This window comes from Drosophila busckii, chromosome 3R (genome assembly GCF_011750605.1).
Source record: "Drosophila busckii strain San Diego stock center, stock number 13000-0081.31 chromosome 3R, ASM1175060v1, whole genome shotgun sequence".
In the NCBI taxonomy this organism is placed as follows: Eukaryota; Metazoa; Arthropoda; class Insecta; order Diptera; family Drosophilidae; genus Drosophila; species Drosophila busckii.
Window position 1 is genome coordinate 3802687 of NC_046607.1, and position 17697 is coordinate 3820383.

The window sequence follows — 17697 nt, forward strand, 5'->3', positions numbered from 1 at the left end:
TCTTTCTCTCTCTATTAACTTAACTTTATACTTAACTTGAATTGCGTTTATAACAAAGTAAACTTACTACTTATTTAAATAGCTACATATATAACATAATACTTTTATTTCATTGTTAATTTTTGCTTGTTTTATTGTTTAATTTTTGAACCCCTTTAAAAATGCATTAGGCGCTGCATGCAACTCAGGCAGTTGACAATTAAAACTTACTTAGTTCCAGTTACTATACTTAGCGTAGTTAGCATATGCTCGAGCGGTATCATAAGCACACATACACCACACACACACACATTTAAGCACACACCGACAGGAGTCTAATGATGCCGTTCAGACAGGAGCATCTTGCCAAGCCGTTATCAATACCCGAATCGCATAAAACCAACTTTTTACGATGTAATTCACACACACTCAGCCGTCGCATACATTTTAGTGCAGTTTGGCAATTTGACGCATAGCCAGTCCACACCTCTCAACTTTTATGCGCACATTGAAAGCGGAACACACTTTAAGTAAATGTTTACTTTGCTTTCCAGCAAACTGCTTACTAGTGAACTGAACTGAACTGCAGCTGTGGGCTGTGCAACAGTCAAATGCAAAGCCGGAAAATGATTGTGAAAAAGAAAGAAAATGCCAAAGGTACACGCCACGATGGCACGGAAACTAAATTAATCGAGGAAATTGCTTGCGACGTAGTTGCTTAAACTTGCACAAATATATATTATGCAGTTGCCGTGGCATCATTGATGCCAACGACGCGTTGAACAAATACGCAGAAAGTTTTTCAATAACTTGGCAAACTGCTTGGCTTGGCTGTATGTCAGCATTTTGGTTAGATTGATATATAGCAAAGTTTGATGATGATGATGATGATGCTGCTGCTGGCATTTGTTTCAATGTACATAGAACTATTACTAAGCCGTCAGCTTGTACAGCAGTTGGACAATTATGAGCTGATGCTGTGTGTGTGCATCATTCATTCAATCATACGCTTTACTCATCTTAGCATCCTGACGCATGAGCCTTTCTCATAATTCCCCCCAAAAAAAAAAATACAAAAAATTCACGCAGCAATATTTAAGCAAAACAACAACATACATATTCTCAAGTAAAGTAAATTTACTCTTTAGTCGTTGCGTAGTTATTGCATTTAGCTCGGCCTTAATTATTAATCTTATATCTTCTATGCACGTTAATGGAGAGCGCTGTGTGCTAATTAAAGTCCGTTGAAATGTACACGCGATATCAAATATGAGAGATTCATTTGATTAATGGCAGAGAAGGAAAACAGAGAGCAGCAGATGCTATGTGTGTGCCTAGGACCAATGCGCAGCAGCTTAAGTGCAAATATATACATTTAATGAGCAAAAAACTGAGCAAACAAACCAAACAAAAAATATGAGAATGTAAAATAATAAACAACTTTGTCTTGAAGAGTATGGAACGCATTGCCAACAAATTAACGGAAATGAAGCAAAAGCAACGAAATATAGAAAAAACACACATGTGTTTATATGCACACACACACTCACGCACATGTATGTGTGTGAGTACAGCGCACAATGCTGGCCCTGACAGTCGAGCGAACTTCATTTCCGTTAAGAATGTTGTTGCCAAAAAAATAAAAAAACCAAAATACAGTCAGAAATTGAATTGATGTTGATACATTTTGCCTATGATGCCATTTTATAATTTTCCAACTGTCATTCTAAGTGTGCTCCTCAACCTAAAAACGCAATTCTGTTGTACACTCTATTACCTTTTTGTTTTCTGATTTCCTTTATTTCGTCTGAGTGCGCTCACCCACTCTCTTCTGTGTGTAAATATAAAATTTGCTCCACAACTACTACAACCACCCAACACCACCACCAACAACAACAACAAACTGTGTTTTCTGCATAATATTATTTATTTTGTTTCTGGAAACCCACCTTTTTCCTGTACATAAATACAACAACAACAAATTCGATTTATAAATGTGTGCGCCAATTTGTATTTTGTATTTTGATTTTCTCTTGATTTTGTTGCGCAAAATTTTAATGCAAGCCACATTTTATGTTTTGTGTTTTTATTGGATGACAATTTCTTGTACTACAAATTATTGGATATCTTCTGTATGTACGTATGTATGAGCGTGTGTAACTTATTCTTTTTGTGTGTATATGTGTGTGTAAATTGACTCTCTCTCTCGCCTCTTTGTGTACATCCTCCCGTGAACTTTTGAGTTTGACACAATTTATATACCTTGTATACTCATAGGTGAATACAGTTGCCTCAAAGTCGATCTACTATTCAAGCGAGAATTCTCATATTACTTAATACAAATTTATATACCATGCTGTATGTTGGTCATTGTCTCATGGGTATCATTCTGGCTGGATCAAGGTGCAGTGCCAGCGCGAGTGTCGTTAGGTAAGTGTCAAAAGCTCAACAAAATCCAAATCGAACTACATAGCTGAACTTACAATTAATGAAACAAATGCTGATCGCCAGCGGGCTTAATCCTTTAGCATTTAGCATAAGCGTATGCAGTATGAAGTGAATCAGTGTGTTTGTACTTGTGTTTAAATAATTATTTGTGGCATAATTTCAGGCGTAACAACACTGCTTACCATGGCCACACAAACATCGGGCATTAATGCCTCACTGCCACCCGTTTCCTACACAAAGGCCATCGATGTGTGGACCGGCGTCTGTTTGACGTTTGTCTTTGGAGCGCTGCTTGAGTTCGCATTGGTGAACTATGCCTCCCGCTCAGGTTTGAATAAAGCTAGTAATTGAGATTTGATATGCTTCTTAACTAACTAACTATAATGAATTAATCAATGGTGTTTATCTATTTTTTACTGTTGTTTATACTTTCACATTATTTTGATTCGTAAACTACGAATATGTAACGTATGTTGTAAATACTTACTTAACTATCAAATCACACACACTAACGTAATCTGTTGCACCTACTGACTAACTGACTGAGTAAATTGGACGCACAACCACACACACACACACACATACAAGTTACACACATGCCTGGGCCAGCTTTACATCTACACGTCGGAATCGCACACAACTTCTTGGGCAATAATTAATAACAAGCTGATTTTTGATCTACTACCAACACTATAACTTGCCAATTGTTAACTACTAAGTTCACCCTAATCAGCAAACATATATTTTTAGCTATAGTTAACATACTTACTTTCAATTCATTTTATGTTACCGTTTCATTCATTTGTAACTATTTTCTTTTGTAATTCAATTTAACGTCTAAGTGAGTTTTTACTAATACAATTTTTTGTCTTTGATTTTACTCTCTTGTTTCATTCTGCGCCCATTATCAACACACACACACATACAACCATGCCCACTTTCGCCTACCTATCATAAACTACGCGTTTGAAAAAAATACAACAAACTACATAAACAAATTGGACAAATTATTCTTTAACACTGTAACATTTGAAACGAATTTTTTCTTTGTTATCGCATTTTGCCTGTACATAAAACAATAAACAATGTTGTAAAATAAACACACTAAACTCTTTTGATTTATGCACAATTGATTTTTGTTTTATTTTTTTTTGGTGACAATTGAAACTATTTAATGTTTTCTGTGTAACTATCTCTCTGTCTCTGTCTCTCTCTTTCTCTGTGTCTCTTTTTCACTCTGTAACTATCGCTATCTAACTGTATAACTGTATAAATGTGTGCTATGCAAAAAACAAAAAAAAAAACTAAACTAACCCCCAACTGTGTAAATTATGCCAAATTTGATTGTGCATCGAAATTTTGTGTGGAACAATTAAATTCTTGTGAAAATAACTTCTATCCCATGCCACATATACGGATCGGACCGCAGACATGCATAAGGAGAATATTAAAAAGAAACGTCGCGATTTGGAGCAGGCCAGCTTAGACGCTGCTTCAGATCTGCTCGACACAGATAGCAATGCTACATTCGCAATGGTACTTATATTTCAATTAATCTTTTTAAAGTGCTAACAGCTATTTCGGGCGAACTGAATACGGTTAGGGAATAATATGTAAATGCTTTAAATCAACTAGAGAAGCGGGTGGGGGAGGAGTCGCCTCGTTTTATGAGTTGAAATATTTCACTTTTATGGTCAGAGCTTGAATAGTTTAGAACTTTAACTGCTTTTTGTTGTTCAGCGACCCGAATTGGCAATTGCAAAATGTTTATGATATAACTATTAAAACAACTATTTTCTATTATATTTGCCTCCTTTTTATTATAAACCACATGTGCACTTCCTCGACAACACACACACACACACACACACACCCACACACACAACAAAAACAAACTCCAAATTGTACAACTTTTTTTCAAACGTGCAACAACAACCGCATCAAACAAAAAAAAAAAAACAAAACTAAACCAAAATCAAACCACATCTAAACCAACACAATCTCAACCGCCGACACACATTTCCATTACACTCAACTCAACTCAAACTCAACCCATGAATCATCAACCAAACTTCGCTGCTGGGCAATCAACCAACGAACCAACCAACCGAATGGGAATTCAATGATAAATTGCAATGGAATTAAACGAAAATTACGCACATGCCACTGCCATTGTAATTGTGATTTCGATTACACAACACGTAATCGGTGCATTCCATACACAACAACACATTCGCTCCTTCGCTCCTCTCTCATTGCATCACCAAATCTACAATCAAAAATTTCATCTCAAACGGCATCGCAATTTTCTTCGCGCGGCGCGCCCCTGCAGAAGCCGCTGGTGCGCCACCCAGGCGATCCACTGGCGCTGGAAAAGCTGCGCCAATGCGAGGTGCACATGCAGCCACCAAAGCGTCCAAGCTGCTGCAAAACTTGGCTCTCCAAGTTCCCCACAAGGTAACCAACAATCAGCCAGCTTGAATCACAAAAGAAAAAAAAAAAATGAAAAATGAAAAATACATTTGTATATAGTTCAATGTGTTAATCGTAGTAGTTGATGGATTTCCTTTTTGATGTTGTGAATATGTATTATCTATCTATAAATATCTCTCTTTCTCTTTTATTGAAGAGTCTTTCTGTGCTCTTTGCCAGTTACTAAACACTAAACACTAATTGAGAACCTGAAATTCAATTCTGTACTTGTAATGAAAACCAACTTGAATTCTGCTTTTGCTGCCTGCTTGACAATGTTTTATTTGCTCGCTGACCTTTATTTCAAATGCTTGCCAAATGATTTTCCAACTGAGCTGAGTGTCCAGTCAAGTAAACGTATTTATTTAATTTGACTACTAACGCTGATTACAAACTTGCCAACTTATTTTATCAATGTGCTTTTGTTGTTAAACAGTCTAATCGGCAAACAAAAAAGAAAAATAAAAACTTAATGTTACTTGTGTGCGCGCTTTGGTTTTAACTGATTTGTTTGTTTTAAACTTTTTGCTTTTGTTGTAGAATGCTGTTGACCAGTCCTTAGTATACCCAAATCCCTTGCTAGCGCTCCCAGCTGTTTATAGTTTTTTCAATCCTGCTGTGGCACCACATTTTCAGTTTCAAACACATAGCATCTATTCGATTTAAAACAAACAAATTGTATGCCTTGTCAATTTTATTTGCCACAGACAAAAACACACACAGATCAAATAATTATTATTACAAATGTAAAGAAAAGAAAAGTTAAAAAAAAAACAGCAAAAAAAATGAAAATAAAAATAAAAACGTAAAGACAACAAATCACAAATCAAAAAGCCAATCTCTAGATGATCAATTAATGTGTTTCGTACTTGTTGAATATTTATCCAAGACAATGTTCTAGATCGAAGAGAATCGATGTCATATCGCGCATCACGTTCCCACTGGTCTTTGCGCTCTTCAATCTGGTCTACTGGAGCACATATCTCTTCAGGGAGGAGGAGGATGAGTAAATGCCGTTACCAATTATGATTATGATAATGAATAATTACTTTATTGTTGTTAACTTTGGCCATCCAAAGCCAAAGCCATGAATGAATGTACTAACCTATTTCTTTCACTTCTACTTTCATTTATGAAAACTATTTTACGCTTTTCGTTTCCGTCTGCCTCGTTTCTTCGCTTCATTTATAACTGTATTGCGTATCATTTGCGATTCAATTCAATTCAATTCGATTTGATTCGATTCGTTTTTGATTACATCCACAAAAGGACCTTCTAAAGCGCGTCTCTGTCACTCGCGACCCAAGGCTATGTAGAATCCAACAACCAATTAACAATTCAAGCCCACATACATACATATGTATATACTTGTATTTATGTATCGTATGTTTGTTATAAACTAATAAGTGCAGCTACAAAAACCAAAATGTGGGGAGATGCATGCGCGTCAAGGCATTTTCACTATTACAACAACAACAAAAAAAAAAAAAAAATACAATATGCGTATGAAACTAACTTTAAGTTCGATCAATCAAGTTTGACTGCAAAGTAGATAAAAAATTTAATTACTAAATCAAATTACTAAACAGCACTCAAAATTGTTATTCAAAAAATTAAATTGTTATAAATTTACGATGAAAATTTGCAATTGCAAGCAATCGGCATGTTCTGTTTATAATTTTTTTAGCAATTAATTTGTACTTAAAATTTGCGCTAAGTTAGCTAAGTATTAACTTGATGAAACAACCAACAACAAAGACACAAATTAAAATTAATACAAAGTAAAGTCGCAGCTACTACGGCTATTGTAAATACGGCGTACATTAAGTTTTAAGTAAACTAGTTTTTACAAATTCGAATTCTAAATGCGTATAGATAAATTTAAGTTTAGTCTTAGTACAAGAACGAACAACTACAACAATAGCAAAAACAACAACACAGCTCAAATGCTAGGCAAATTCAATTATTATATATTAATTTAACATAAATAAACAAACAAAAACATGCCAAACATGCAATTTATACTTTCTGTTCGAAGCAAACTAATTGTGTTATGTTTTATATTCAGACAAAAATATATGTCCGAGCATTTTTAGTTGCAAACGAATTGGCCAGAGACAGAAACAGAAACAGAAACTGTGTAAAACATAGAGCAAGAGTGAACCGGTGGGTACCGCTATCTTTTACTATTACCTTTACTAATAGTACAGTTTGATTTATTTTATGTAAATTTAGCTTGCATTTAGTTCAAATAAATAACATAAGTTAATTTCATGTAGCTATTAGTAATGCATATATTTCACTTTGATTCGGTTCTGAACGAGCAATCGGTAACCACATTTAACAGCATTTAAATTTCAGCCAATTAACATTCACATCTAGAACTTCGAAACATAATATTCGGCATGTCAGAGCTCATTTTGCATTACACTTATTAATAGCATTAGTACTAGTTAAACATTTTATTTAGTATATTTATTATTAGATTTAACTTTTATTAACACTGGGCACACAGCATTGAGCCCCTCGACTCAGCGCCTGTGCCCAATTAGTAAGTTATTTTGCCTAAGTAGTTTAACAATAAACCGGAAAACCAGTTAACAGACAATACTAATACATAAACAATTAGATGAAACACCCACAATTAAACTAACACACACACTTTTGCAAGCGCATACATATTTAGTCTAAAATTAATTTAAATTAACTCCATTAATTTGTATTCGAGAGAACGTAAGTTTTGTTTATTAAGTGCCTTGTGTGCGTTGAAGCAAACTAAAGGCCTAATTGGGCCTGCTAACTACTAACTTAGTGTTTGTCTGCCACAGTTCAATTAAACCAACAACTAAATACTTAGCTAAAATCCAAGTCTATACATATGCACTTGCAGTTTAAATATAAGAAACTAAAAAAACGACTTTTGATTTTCGATTTGTAGCCGAAACTGAAACTGAAACTGAATTCTACATAGCAGCAGCGATTAAAGCAAACAATAAATATGACACCAACAATCTAATAAGCAACCAACTATTATATTTTGTAGCAATATTTTGTAATATTTTTAATTAACTTCAGCTTGTTTTGCCTAAAGTTTGTTTTATTATAATTTCTATAATATTTTTACCTAATTTCCATAAAAAAGAAACCAAAATAAATAAACTAAGGTAAGCTAAACGACACAACAAAATACTTAATGATTACCAAATAAAATCAAAATCAATAAGAACTCGCACCCACATAATTATTGTCACTAAGCTAAGCCTCGACAGAGATGGAAAATAAATGTTGTAAAGTTTGTGCCAATGAAGTAAACGTTTTCAAGCATATGTAACTAACTATTCGCTGTTAGCTAATAAATACTAAATACGGAGCACAACAGCCACAGGCGCTAAGGAGAAGAAGAAGAAGAAAAAACATATAGCTGTATATTGTATTGTGTAATAAATTGATAGCTATTGATCATACAGGGTTTTAAATGTGAGCAAACAAAAAATATGTGTATGTGTGTGTAGATGTAGTGAATTGAATTGAATTATTGGGGCGATCAGCAGTATGATGAGCAGTCCTACAGTATGTATGTGTATGTGTATGTACCTCTATGTTTAACTATCTATTGATATTTCATTCAATGTTGATGTACGTAACATATAGTCTAGGACCTTAACGCTAACGAACTTACACGCATACACCACACATGAAACAACTTCAAATTGAGCCTATGGACACATAATTTATATGAAACACATTACATACACAAATAGGCAATTGTGAATTCAAGTGCTCAGTTGTAGATGACGACGACTACTTGGCATTGGTTGTGTGCTGCCTGCAGTTGCCGTTCATCAATTTGGTCAATTATCAATGAGGCGCAAAGTTGTTGTTTAGCAGCGGCAGTCCAATTTTGATGTAAATAGTTTAAATGTAATGAACAAAGTGTCGTAAGAAACGACATTAGCTATATACAGCTAGGTGCACAACTTCTAGGCGCATTCTAAATACCAAAATGTAGAAAAAACAAAGACTTACAAGTTGAAAGTAAACATTTAACATTTAACAAGATGAACGTAGCGCATAAGTTAACATATATGTAGCTAAGTTAAGCAAGAAACAAACAAAACAAAAACATTTAAATATAGTTGGTGTTACAAAAAGCAAAACAAATTCAATCCATTCACATGAACTAGTCAATGACTTTACAATTAAAGCCCTACCATTTGCATTTACACACACACACACACACACACACACACTCTCAATCAATCAATTTAATCTTTCAATCACCAAACGCAATTCTCACTCGTTGTTAGTGTTCAAGCCACAGCAGTCTTATGGTAATAAGACATCTTTAATATGCACATATTGACATGTCCAATAATTAAGTAAACACACACACACACACACACTTAAAACTTACAATGCAAAATAGCAAAAGCGAAATTTAAAAAATCATAACACATATCTTCAAGCAAAATTTGGCGTCACTTGCGCCGTTTGCCCATTTTCAACAATCAAAGCTTCGCATTATCATTTCAGTATAAAAATCACTTTTCAATTGTAAATAAGACTCGTCTAAGGATAACACACAGCCCAAAACCCTTACTTTATAGAACTAAGTGAACCACTCACCACTCACGTTCATGCATATAGAATGTATTTACTAAAATTAGACAAAAGCGCAGCTCAGAATTACAACACCAAAGTCTTCACATAAGTTCATGTTTGAAGTAAAACCTTTAACGAAAACAATTTGCTGTAGTGACACCCAATAAATGAAATACCAAACCAAATGAGAAATAAATGCTCAAGAAATCTAAAAAAAAACAAAGAGGTAAATGACCGTCAAAAGCAGCATAAAAATTTTAATGCATAAGTATAAACTAGTCAAATAATTATACAAATAGTTGAAATAATTGTTGTATTGCCATCAACCAAAGTAAAAACAAAAACAAAACGTAAATCTGTAAAACAAAAAGAAAACTCAAAGAATGCAAAATGTTTGTGAAATGTTTATAAAAGAATACTTATGAAAACAAAAAAAAAAAAGAAGAAAAATACGCATCATGGCATGTTTAAATAAAAACCCAAATTAAAAAATTTAAATCTGTTGTTTTTCTAGATATATTTCAGATTTGCAATATTCAATTGCTATCAAGTCTTGCTGGCAATTTATACTGCTTGAAATGGAACTGCTTTAGCAAGAGGTTCAAGTGCATAGTTAACTGCTTGCAAACTAACTGCTTGCTTTAGCAAGTGGTTTCTATTCGTTACGAACTTTCGTGTCGATTTAAAACACGCTATAAATACGCTAAATACTGAAACGCACAATAAGATAAATATTTTAAAATTTTATTTAAGGTCAGGAGACAAATGCAAGTTGTAGACAATTAGACGCATAGAATACTACTTCGTGATCTGCTGTATTATATAAATTACTCATAGTGTGGTAGAAAGTTTAAGCGCTAAATTGTAGCCAAATTAGTTTGATAGACATAGCGTGTTCGGGAAGTAGTTTTGCTTATCTTTAAAAAGGGCATGTCAGCGCTCAAAGTGCATCAGTTGCATCGAAATGCTGGACCTGAACGGAAATCAAACGACTAGCTACGATGCTGTGCACAAAATTTGGTCGGGGGCTATTGAGCCCAGTTTCTATAACGATGACATAAGCATAGGTCAGCTTATTTTTCGACAATTGCAAAGAGATACGCAGCGAGTTTTTCAAATATCGGTTAGTGACAATACGCGCCTAAGCCGTGGAGAAATGCTACAAAATGCAGCCAAGGTAGGTGCTTATCTGCAGCAGCAAGGATTCAGCAAGGACACACAGTTTGTGGGCATTGTGGCGCGCAATACAACGCACTTGGCCGCATTGGCCTATGGCTGCATGTTTAATGCAACTCCGTTTCACGCTGTCAATCCAAACATGGAAGAGCGGACTGTACTAAATCTGTTTAGCATCACAAAGCCAAAAATTATTTGCTGCGATGCAACGGAATACGAGCTGGTGAAAAATGTTGCAGCAACACTGGCAGCAAGCATAATAATCTTGAGTGGCCACGTGGCAGGCATAAGCAACATTCAAGATGTGCTGCAAACGCAGCTGAATGCAAATTATAGGCCAGCTACAGTTGAGTGCTGCAGGAATCGCACGCTGGCTGTGCTCTGCTCATCCGGCACGACGGGCACACCAAAGGCAGTTACTATATCCAACAGTCGCAAGATGTTCGATTCACACTGGTAATAATTGTAGTGCCAATATCATCAGCAATACTTAAGCTAAGAATATTTGCAGCTATCTAACATCAAGCGATGTGCAATATGCGCCCAGCACGCTGGACTGGCTAACGGGCCTAATTACTTTGATTACCGCTGGCGTTTATGGCACAGTGCGCCTTATTTCGAAGGAGCCGTACAGTGTTGACAGCTTTCTAAGCCTGTGTGAGCAGCATGAAATCAGTTGGGCCGTGCTGGCCGCTTCTCACATTGCCATGTTGGCCAACTCGCCGAACGTTAATGCGCGCCAGCTGCGCAGTCTGCGTCATTTGCTGTTTGCAGGTGGTCACACGCTGGTGGCAACACTGCAGAAGATGCAGTCCCATTTAGCTGGCGAGGGCATTCTGCGTAATGCCTATGGCTTAACAGAGGTGGGCACACTCGTCTCCTGCAATTATTGCACACACACTAAACCTAAATCTGTTGGTCGTCTTGCGGCCAATATGCAAGTGCGCATTGTGGACGCAGCTGGCAAGTCCTTGGGGCCCAATCAGACTGGTGAGATTTACTGTCACAATGCTGAGCACTGGCGCGGCTACTTTGGCAATGCGCTTGCCACGGCTGAGATGCAGGACTCTGCGGGCTGGTTCCACACCGGCGACTTGGGCTACTTCGATGACGAGCACTATTTGTACATTGTGGAGCGCAAAAAGGATATGCTAAAGTTTCTGGGCATGATGTACTATCCACATGAGATAGAAGAAGTCATTGCTCGCATGCCGCAAGTCGCTGAGGTTTGTGTTTTTGGCATTTGGAATGAAACCGAAGGCGATGCTGCTGCCGCCAGCATAGTGGCCAAGCCAGGTGCGCAGCTGCGCTCAACGCAGGTTCTGGAGTTTGTGCGTCAGCATATCAGTGTCAAGTATAAGCAGCTAAACGCGGGAGCTCAAGTTATTGAGCAACTGGCGAAAAGCGCAAATGGCAAGATTAATCGTCAAGCTGTTAAAGCTGCTTATCTCCAAGCTACGCAGAAAGCTGAAATCGCTGACTCATAATGGAATATTCATTCAATATATATTTGCTTATCTATCTTCAGTTCTCTGCTCATGGTCCATAGTATTTTTGCCTCGTCATTGCCACATGCTCCGCTCAATAATTATTCCAACACTAGTGTCGTCTTATCTTTAGCTGTAGTCTATTTGAAAACTAACCTATGTTAACATTAATGAAATATAGTAAAATACATATGCTTATCTGTTTTGGTTTTGCTATTCAAGGCACTTGTCAACAAATAAATAAGATTCTTCAAGTCCAAAGAACTTTTCAAATAATTAAAATTAAATAATGACGCTGCACTAAGTTTATTTTTATGTGGAAAGTTTTTATTTACGTCTTGCTGGCTAGACTTACTAATATAAGATTGACAATAAAAAATAGTAGTAATTATGTGGAAAAACTCTTTCATTTTGCTAGCATAAATAATACAAATAAATACAATAGCATTAAATGCATTAGTGCTGTTCATAATAAAATATTCAAAATCGTAAATATAAATACAGCAGACTTAAAAAATATGTCTGATTATAAAACTTTGAATGCTTAGCTAAAAATTATTTAATCTTCGTGATTTGCAATGTCATTATGATGAGCGAGCAAGTGCACGCAAATATTAGTTGATAACATTATTTGTTTGATGCGGCAAAGGTATATAAAGAGATAGAATCGTGCTCTAGCACCATTAAAAAAAACGTTCTGATTTAGTTCACAATGCCGTTCAAGCCTGCGATCAGCTACGATGCGCAAAATAAAATATGGAGTGGGCCTGATACACAGGACTATTTTGCGCCGGACTTATCCATTGGCCAAATTATATTCCACGAGATGCGACGACATCCTAAACTAATAGCACAAGTGAGTTTCTGCGCTATTTATTTTATAGCTGCTAGCTGATTATATAACTCACATAGGTCTCGCCAACGGAAAATACGAGCTTAACCAGAGAGGAACTACATTTGAATTCGATGCGTGTGGCAAGTTATTTTAGGCAGTTGGGCTTAGCACAAACAGATTTTGTTGGAATCATAGCAAGAAATACAACACACATGTCCGCTGTGGCCTATGGATGCTTCTTCAATGGCATTGCTTTTCATTCTCTCAATGTGACGTATTGAGCAGGCCACTATCGAAAAGGCATTTTTGGTATAACCAAACCGCGTTCTGATATTCTGCGATGGTGATGAGTACGAAAAAGTAAAAGCAGGCCACGTCGACGTTGGAATGTTAAATTTAATCACAATGCGCAATCATCAAAGTGGCGTGAATGAGCATTGAGCGAGATTCTAGGAGAACTCCTGTTGAGTCCTCACTTTGAGCCTGCGTGCCTAGAGCAAGGGAAACAAGCAAACGTTGGCTATACTTTGCTCATCAGGCACTACAGGATTACCAAAGGCTGTGACCATTTCAAATAGTAGAAAGATTCTTAATTGCGCCACGTAAGTCTGAGTTGCTTTATCAGCAACAATGATAATAATATAACTTTTCTGCAGCTATCTAACAACTGCTGACGTGCAATTTTCTCAGAGCACTATGGATTGGTTAACGTGCCTCGTAACGACTGTGACATCAGGAGTATACAGTACCAAACGTATTATCGTCGATACTCCTTTTGATCCTGCATATTTTCTACGTATGGTCGAGGAGTACAAAGTTACGTGGGTGCTGCAGTCGCCTTCGCATATGGCAATGACCACAAACTGCGCAGAGTTTAAGACTGCCAATTTACAAAGTATGCGAGCATATCTTTATGGAGGAGGCAAGTGCTCGGTGCAGGCGCAGCACGATATACGAAATCGTTTGCCTTTCGACTGCTTGCATCTGGCTTATGGCTTTACTGAGTCTGGATCAACGGTTACAATTAATTGGAATTTCGATGAGAAACCTAATTCCTGTGGACGTCCTGTGGCAGGCTATAAATTGAAAATACTGGATGAAGCGGGTGTAGCACTCGGACCCAACCAAGTGGGCGAGGTTTGTGCTTATAGCGGCAAGTACTGGGCTGGCTACTACAACAACCCAACGGAGTCACAAAATGTACGCGATTCGAAGCTTTGGTTTCACACTGGTGACTTGGGCTACATGGATGACGACGGCTTTCTCTACATTGTGGAGCGAAAGAAGGATATGCTCAAGTATCAGAATATCATGTACTATCCTAACGAAATCGAAGACGTTATTAGTCAAATGCCTGGCGTGTCTGAAGTTTGTGTATTCGGCGTATGGGATCAATGTAATGGTGATGGAGCTGCAGCAGCTGTGGTTAAGAAGCACGACGCTGATATTCATGCACAGGATGTTGTTAATTATGTAAAGAAACATATTAGCGCTAGTTACAAGCACTTACATTGCGGTGCTTTAATAGTAAATGAATTACAGCAAAATACCAATGGTAAGACGAATCGCATTGCAACTAAGGCTCATTTCCTAAAGGTTAAGGGCATAAAGGAAGAATAGAAGCTTTAACAATAGCAAAAAACCATTTTTAATAAGTTAAAAAATAAGTTCTTCATTTAATACTAATGCATGTTAATTACAACTTTATACTATTAAGTAACCTACAACTTTAAATATGACTACTTAAAGTGTTTAATTAATTTATAAATCTAATGCAATTTTTAATATTAAAAGAAATTAAAATATATTTTTACCTTTAATAATAAAATTTTGAACAATGTTATAATGCAATAGCAAGCGCTTGCATACTGCTGAAAGTTTGTAGCAAACAAACTATAAATTAATGAACTATAATTGAACTTTATTTTCAAATGCACGCAATTCATTCTACTATCTACTACTATTAGATGCATATATAGCATTAACAAGTTATTGGCGAGGCTAGGCAAGTGAGCACCAGACAACTTTTAAGTGATTAATTACACATGTATATAGTACATACGTATACGCAATTTTCGCAATGATGCACTACACAACGAACAAATTGTACTAACTGCAAGCAATAGCAATTTAAGCTGTTATAATATAAAAATAGTAGTACTAAGTTAAATGACAATTGAATTTTGTTATACTTGCTGAATTATTTAAATATAAGATTAAAATAACGTATACGCGCTGCTCTTACATAAAATAAAGCATATAAATTTGTGCTGTTCATGAGTTTATAGCTGTCACTTTACCATTGCCGCGCATTTGCATGTCATTAAGTGCAATTTAATTTAATTTGATAAGGAAAAACAATCTCAATATAAAAGGTGACTGAATTCGCATTATCAATGCATTTGCACAATTGAAATAAAACGGTTTGCATTACAGCGCTAAGACTTAATACATAATTTAAATCCATATACAATTAATAAAGTAGTCAAAAGTCGACTTATATTTGTTATATATACAAATTACATAAATATCAAGGTTGTTTTTTTTTTTTTATAAAAAACAGTTCATATAATTTTGTTTGCATGTGCAAGCCAGTTAAGTGCAATTTAATTTAATAAAGCTACTTGAGACTCCAGTGCGCATATAAAAGGCAGCTCGATTGTCATTTTCAATTCATTTGCACAATTCAACTCAAATAAACAAGTATGCATAACAATCATGAGATCACCTACGATGCAGAAAACAAAATATGGAGCAGTAATGAGGAACGAGATTATTTTTCGCCGGACTTATCCATTGGCCAAATTATATTCCACGAGATGCGACGCCATCCTAAACTAATAGCACAAGTAAGTTTCTGCGCTATTTATTTTATAGCTGCTAGCTGATTATATAACTCGAATAGATCTCGCCAACGGAAAATACGAGCTTAACTAGAGAGGAACTACATTTGAATTCGATGCGTGTGGCAAGTTATTTTAGGCAGTTGGGCTTAGCACAAACAGATATTGTTGGAATCATAGCAAGAAGTACAACGCACATGTCCGCTGTGGCCTATGGATGCTTCTTCAATGGCATTGCTTTTCATTCTCTCAATATGATGTATGAGCAGGCCACCATTGAAAAGCTTTTTAATATAACAAAGCCTTGTTTAATATTCTGCGATGGTGATGAGTACGAAAAAGTAAAAGCAGCCACGTCGATGTTCAATGTTAAGTTAATTACAATGCGTAATCATCAAAGTGGCGTGATGAGCATTGAGCAGATTCTGGAAACTCCTGTTGCGCCTCACTTTGAGCCTGCGCGTCTTGAGCAGGGAAACAAACAAACGCTGGCCATTCTTTGCTCATCAGGGACTACAGGATTACCCAAGGCTGTGACCATTACAAACAGTAGAAAGGTCCTTAATTGCGCCAAGTAAGTGACAATTGCTTTATCAGCAACAATGATAATAATTAAACTTTACTATAGCCACCTAACAACTGCTGACGTTCAATTTACTCAGAGCACTCTGGATTGGGTGACAGGTCTCGTCACAACGGTGTCATCAGGAGTGTACAGTACCAAACGTATTATCGTTGATACGCCCTTTGATCCTGCATATTTTCTACGTTTGGTCGAGGAGTTCAAAGTTACGTGGGTGATGCAGTCGCCTTCACACATGGCAATGATGACAAACTGCTCAGAGTTTGAGAGTGCCAATTTGCAAAGCCTGCGCTCGTATATTTATGGCGGAGGTAAAACCTCAGTTCAGGTGCAGCATCGCATTCGAAGTCACTTGCGTCGCGACTGCTTGCATCTTGCCTATGGATTTACAGAGGCTGGATCGGTAGTCGCAATGAATTGGAATTTCGATGAAAAGCCTAATTCATGTGGTCGTCTTTTTGAAGGTTTTAAAGTTCAGATACTGGATGAAGCGGGTGTAGCACTCGGGCCTAACCAAGTGGGCGAAGTTAGCGCCTTTAGCGGTCAGTACTGGGCTGGCTACTACAACAATCCAGAGGAAACGCGTATTTTCCAAAACTCAAAAATGTGGTTTCGCACTGGTGACTTGGGCTATATGGATGACGATGGCTATCTTTTCATTGTGGAGCGCAAGAAGGATATGCTCAAGTTCCTGGGCATAATGTACTATCCACATGAGATAGAGGAGGTTATTAGTCAAATGCCTGGTGTGTCAGAAGTTTGTGTATTTGGAGTATGGGATCAATTTAATGGCGATGAAGCTGCAGCTGCTGTGGTCAAGAAGCACGACTCTGAGATTCATGCTCAGGATGTGGTGAATTATGTAAAGCAACATATTGGCGTTACATACAAGCACTTGCATGGTGGTGCTATTATAGTGGATGACCTGAAGCGCAGCGCCAATGGCAAAACAAATCGTTTGGCAACGAAGGCGCATTTTCTGGAAGTGAAGGACAGAAACTAATTGTACTCAAAAGTGATACTGTACATGCACATCAAGTAAAATAATATTTAAATAAATCTATATGCTCATAAATTTAAAAGTAATTATATGCCATTTACTATTTTGTTTATTTGGCACTTAATTTAAAAAAAAATACCGCGCAATACCGTAAGCCAGGGCTGAACGAACACTGATGCAGACTACAACATGTTGTATACTCAAGCTGACTCAAACTCAAACTCATACATGTTGCATGTGGCACTCTCGAACTGGATTATGTCTTGACTAAT

The 17697-nt window shown here is 36.6% G+C and overlaps 3 protein-coding genes and 1 non-coding gene across 20 annotated transcripts in view; all 4 read left to right on the forward strand.

Moving 5' to 3' along the window:
• LOC108603309 (glutamate-gated chloride channel) overlaps window positions 1-7965 on the forward strand; it is a 30647-nt gene extending 22682 nt beyond the window's left edge. For 2 of the 17 annotated variants that reach the window (XM_017992001.2, XM_017992002.2), the window contains exons 8-13: window positions 2257-2409; window positions 2591-2755; window positions 3857-3963; window positions 4760-4884; window positions 5801-5905; window positions 6968-7965. In XM_017992001.2, the coding sequence (XP_017847490.1) occupies window positions 2257-2409; window positions 2591-2755; window positions 3857-3963; window positions 4760-4884; window positions 5801-5905; window positions 6968-6995 (683 nt within the window). In that variant the 3' untranslated portion in view covers window positions 6996-7965. Of the gene's footprint in view, window positions 1-2256; window positions 2410-2590; window positions 2771-3856; window positions 3964-4759; window positions 4885-5788; window positions 6393-6967 lie in introns of those variants that run through there. The other 15 variants (XM_017991999.1, XM_017992000.1, XM_017992003.1 and 12 more) reach the window with 11 other exon arrangements.
• Window positions 7966-10444: 2479 nt separating this feature from the next.
• On the forward strand, window positions 10445-12421 carry LOC108601959 (4-coumarate--CoA ligase 1). Its single transcript, XM_017989946.2, has 2 exons — window positions 10445-11133; window positions 11189-12421. Exons 1-2 carry the CDS (start codon window positions 10466-10468, stop codon window positions 12162-12164), a joined length of 1644 nt encoding a protein of 547 aa, XP_017845435.1. The 5' UTR covers window positions 10445-10465; the 3' UTR covers window positions 12165-12421.
• Window positions 12422-12865: 444 nt separating this feature from the next.
• Window positions 12866-14715, forward strand: LOC108601484. Its single transcript, XR_004458879.1, has 3 exons — window positions 12866-13020; window positions 13077-13601; window positions 13656-14715. It is a non-coding gene; the product is annotated as a CG11407 (transcript).
• Window positions 14716-15641: 926 nt separating this feature from the next.
• LOC117134845 (4-coumarate--CoA ligase 1-like) lies at window positions 15642-17492 on the forward strand. Its single transcript, XM_033293981.1, has 3 exons — window positions 15642-15848; window positions 15905-16416; window positions 16471-17492. The coding sequence occupies exons 1-3, from the start codon at window positions 15705-15707 to the stop codon at window positions 17426-17428; spliced, it is 1614 nt and encodes a 537-aa protein (XP_033149872.1). The 5' UTR covers window positions 15642-15704; the 3' UTR covers window positions 17429-17492.
• The last annotated feature ends 205 nt before the right edge of the window (window positions 17493-17697 follow it).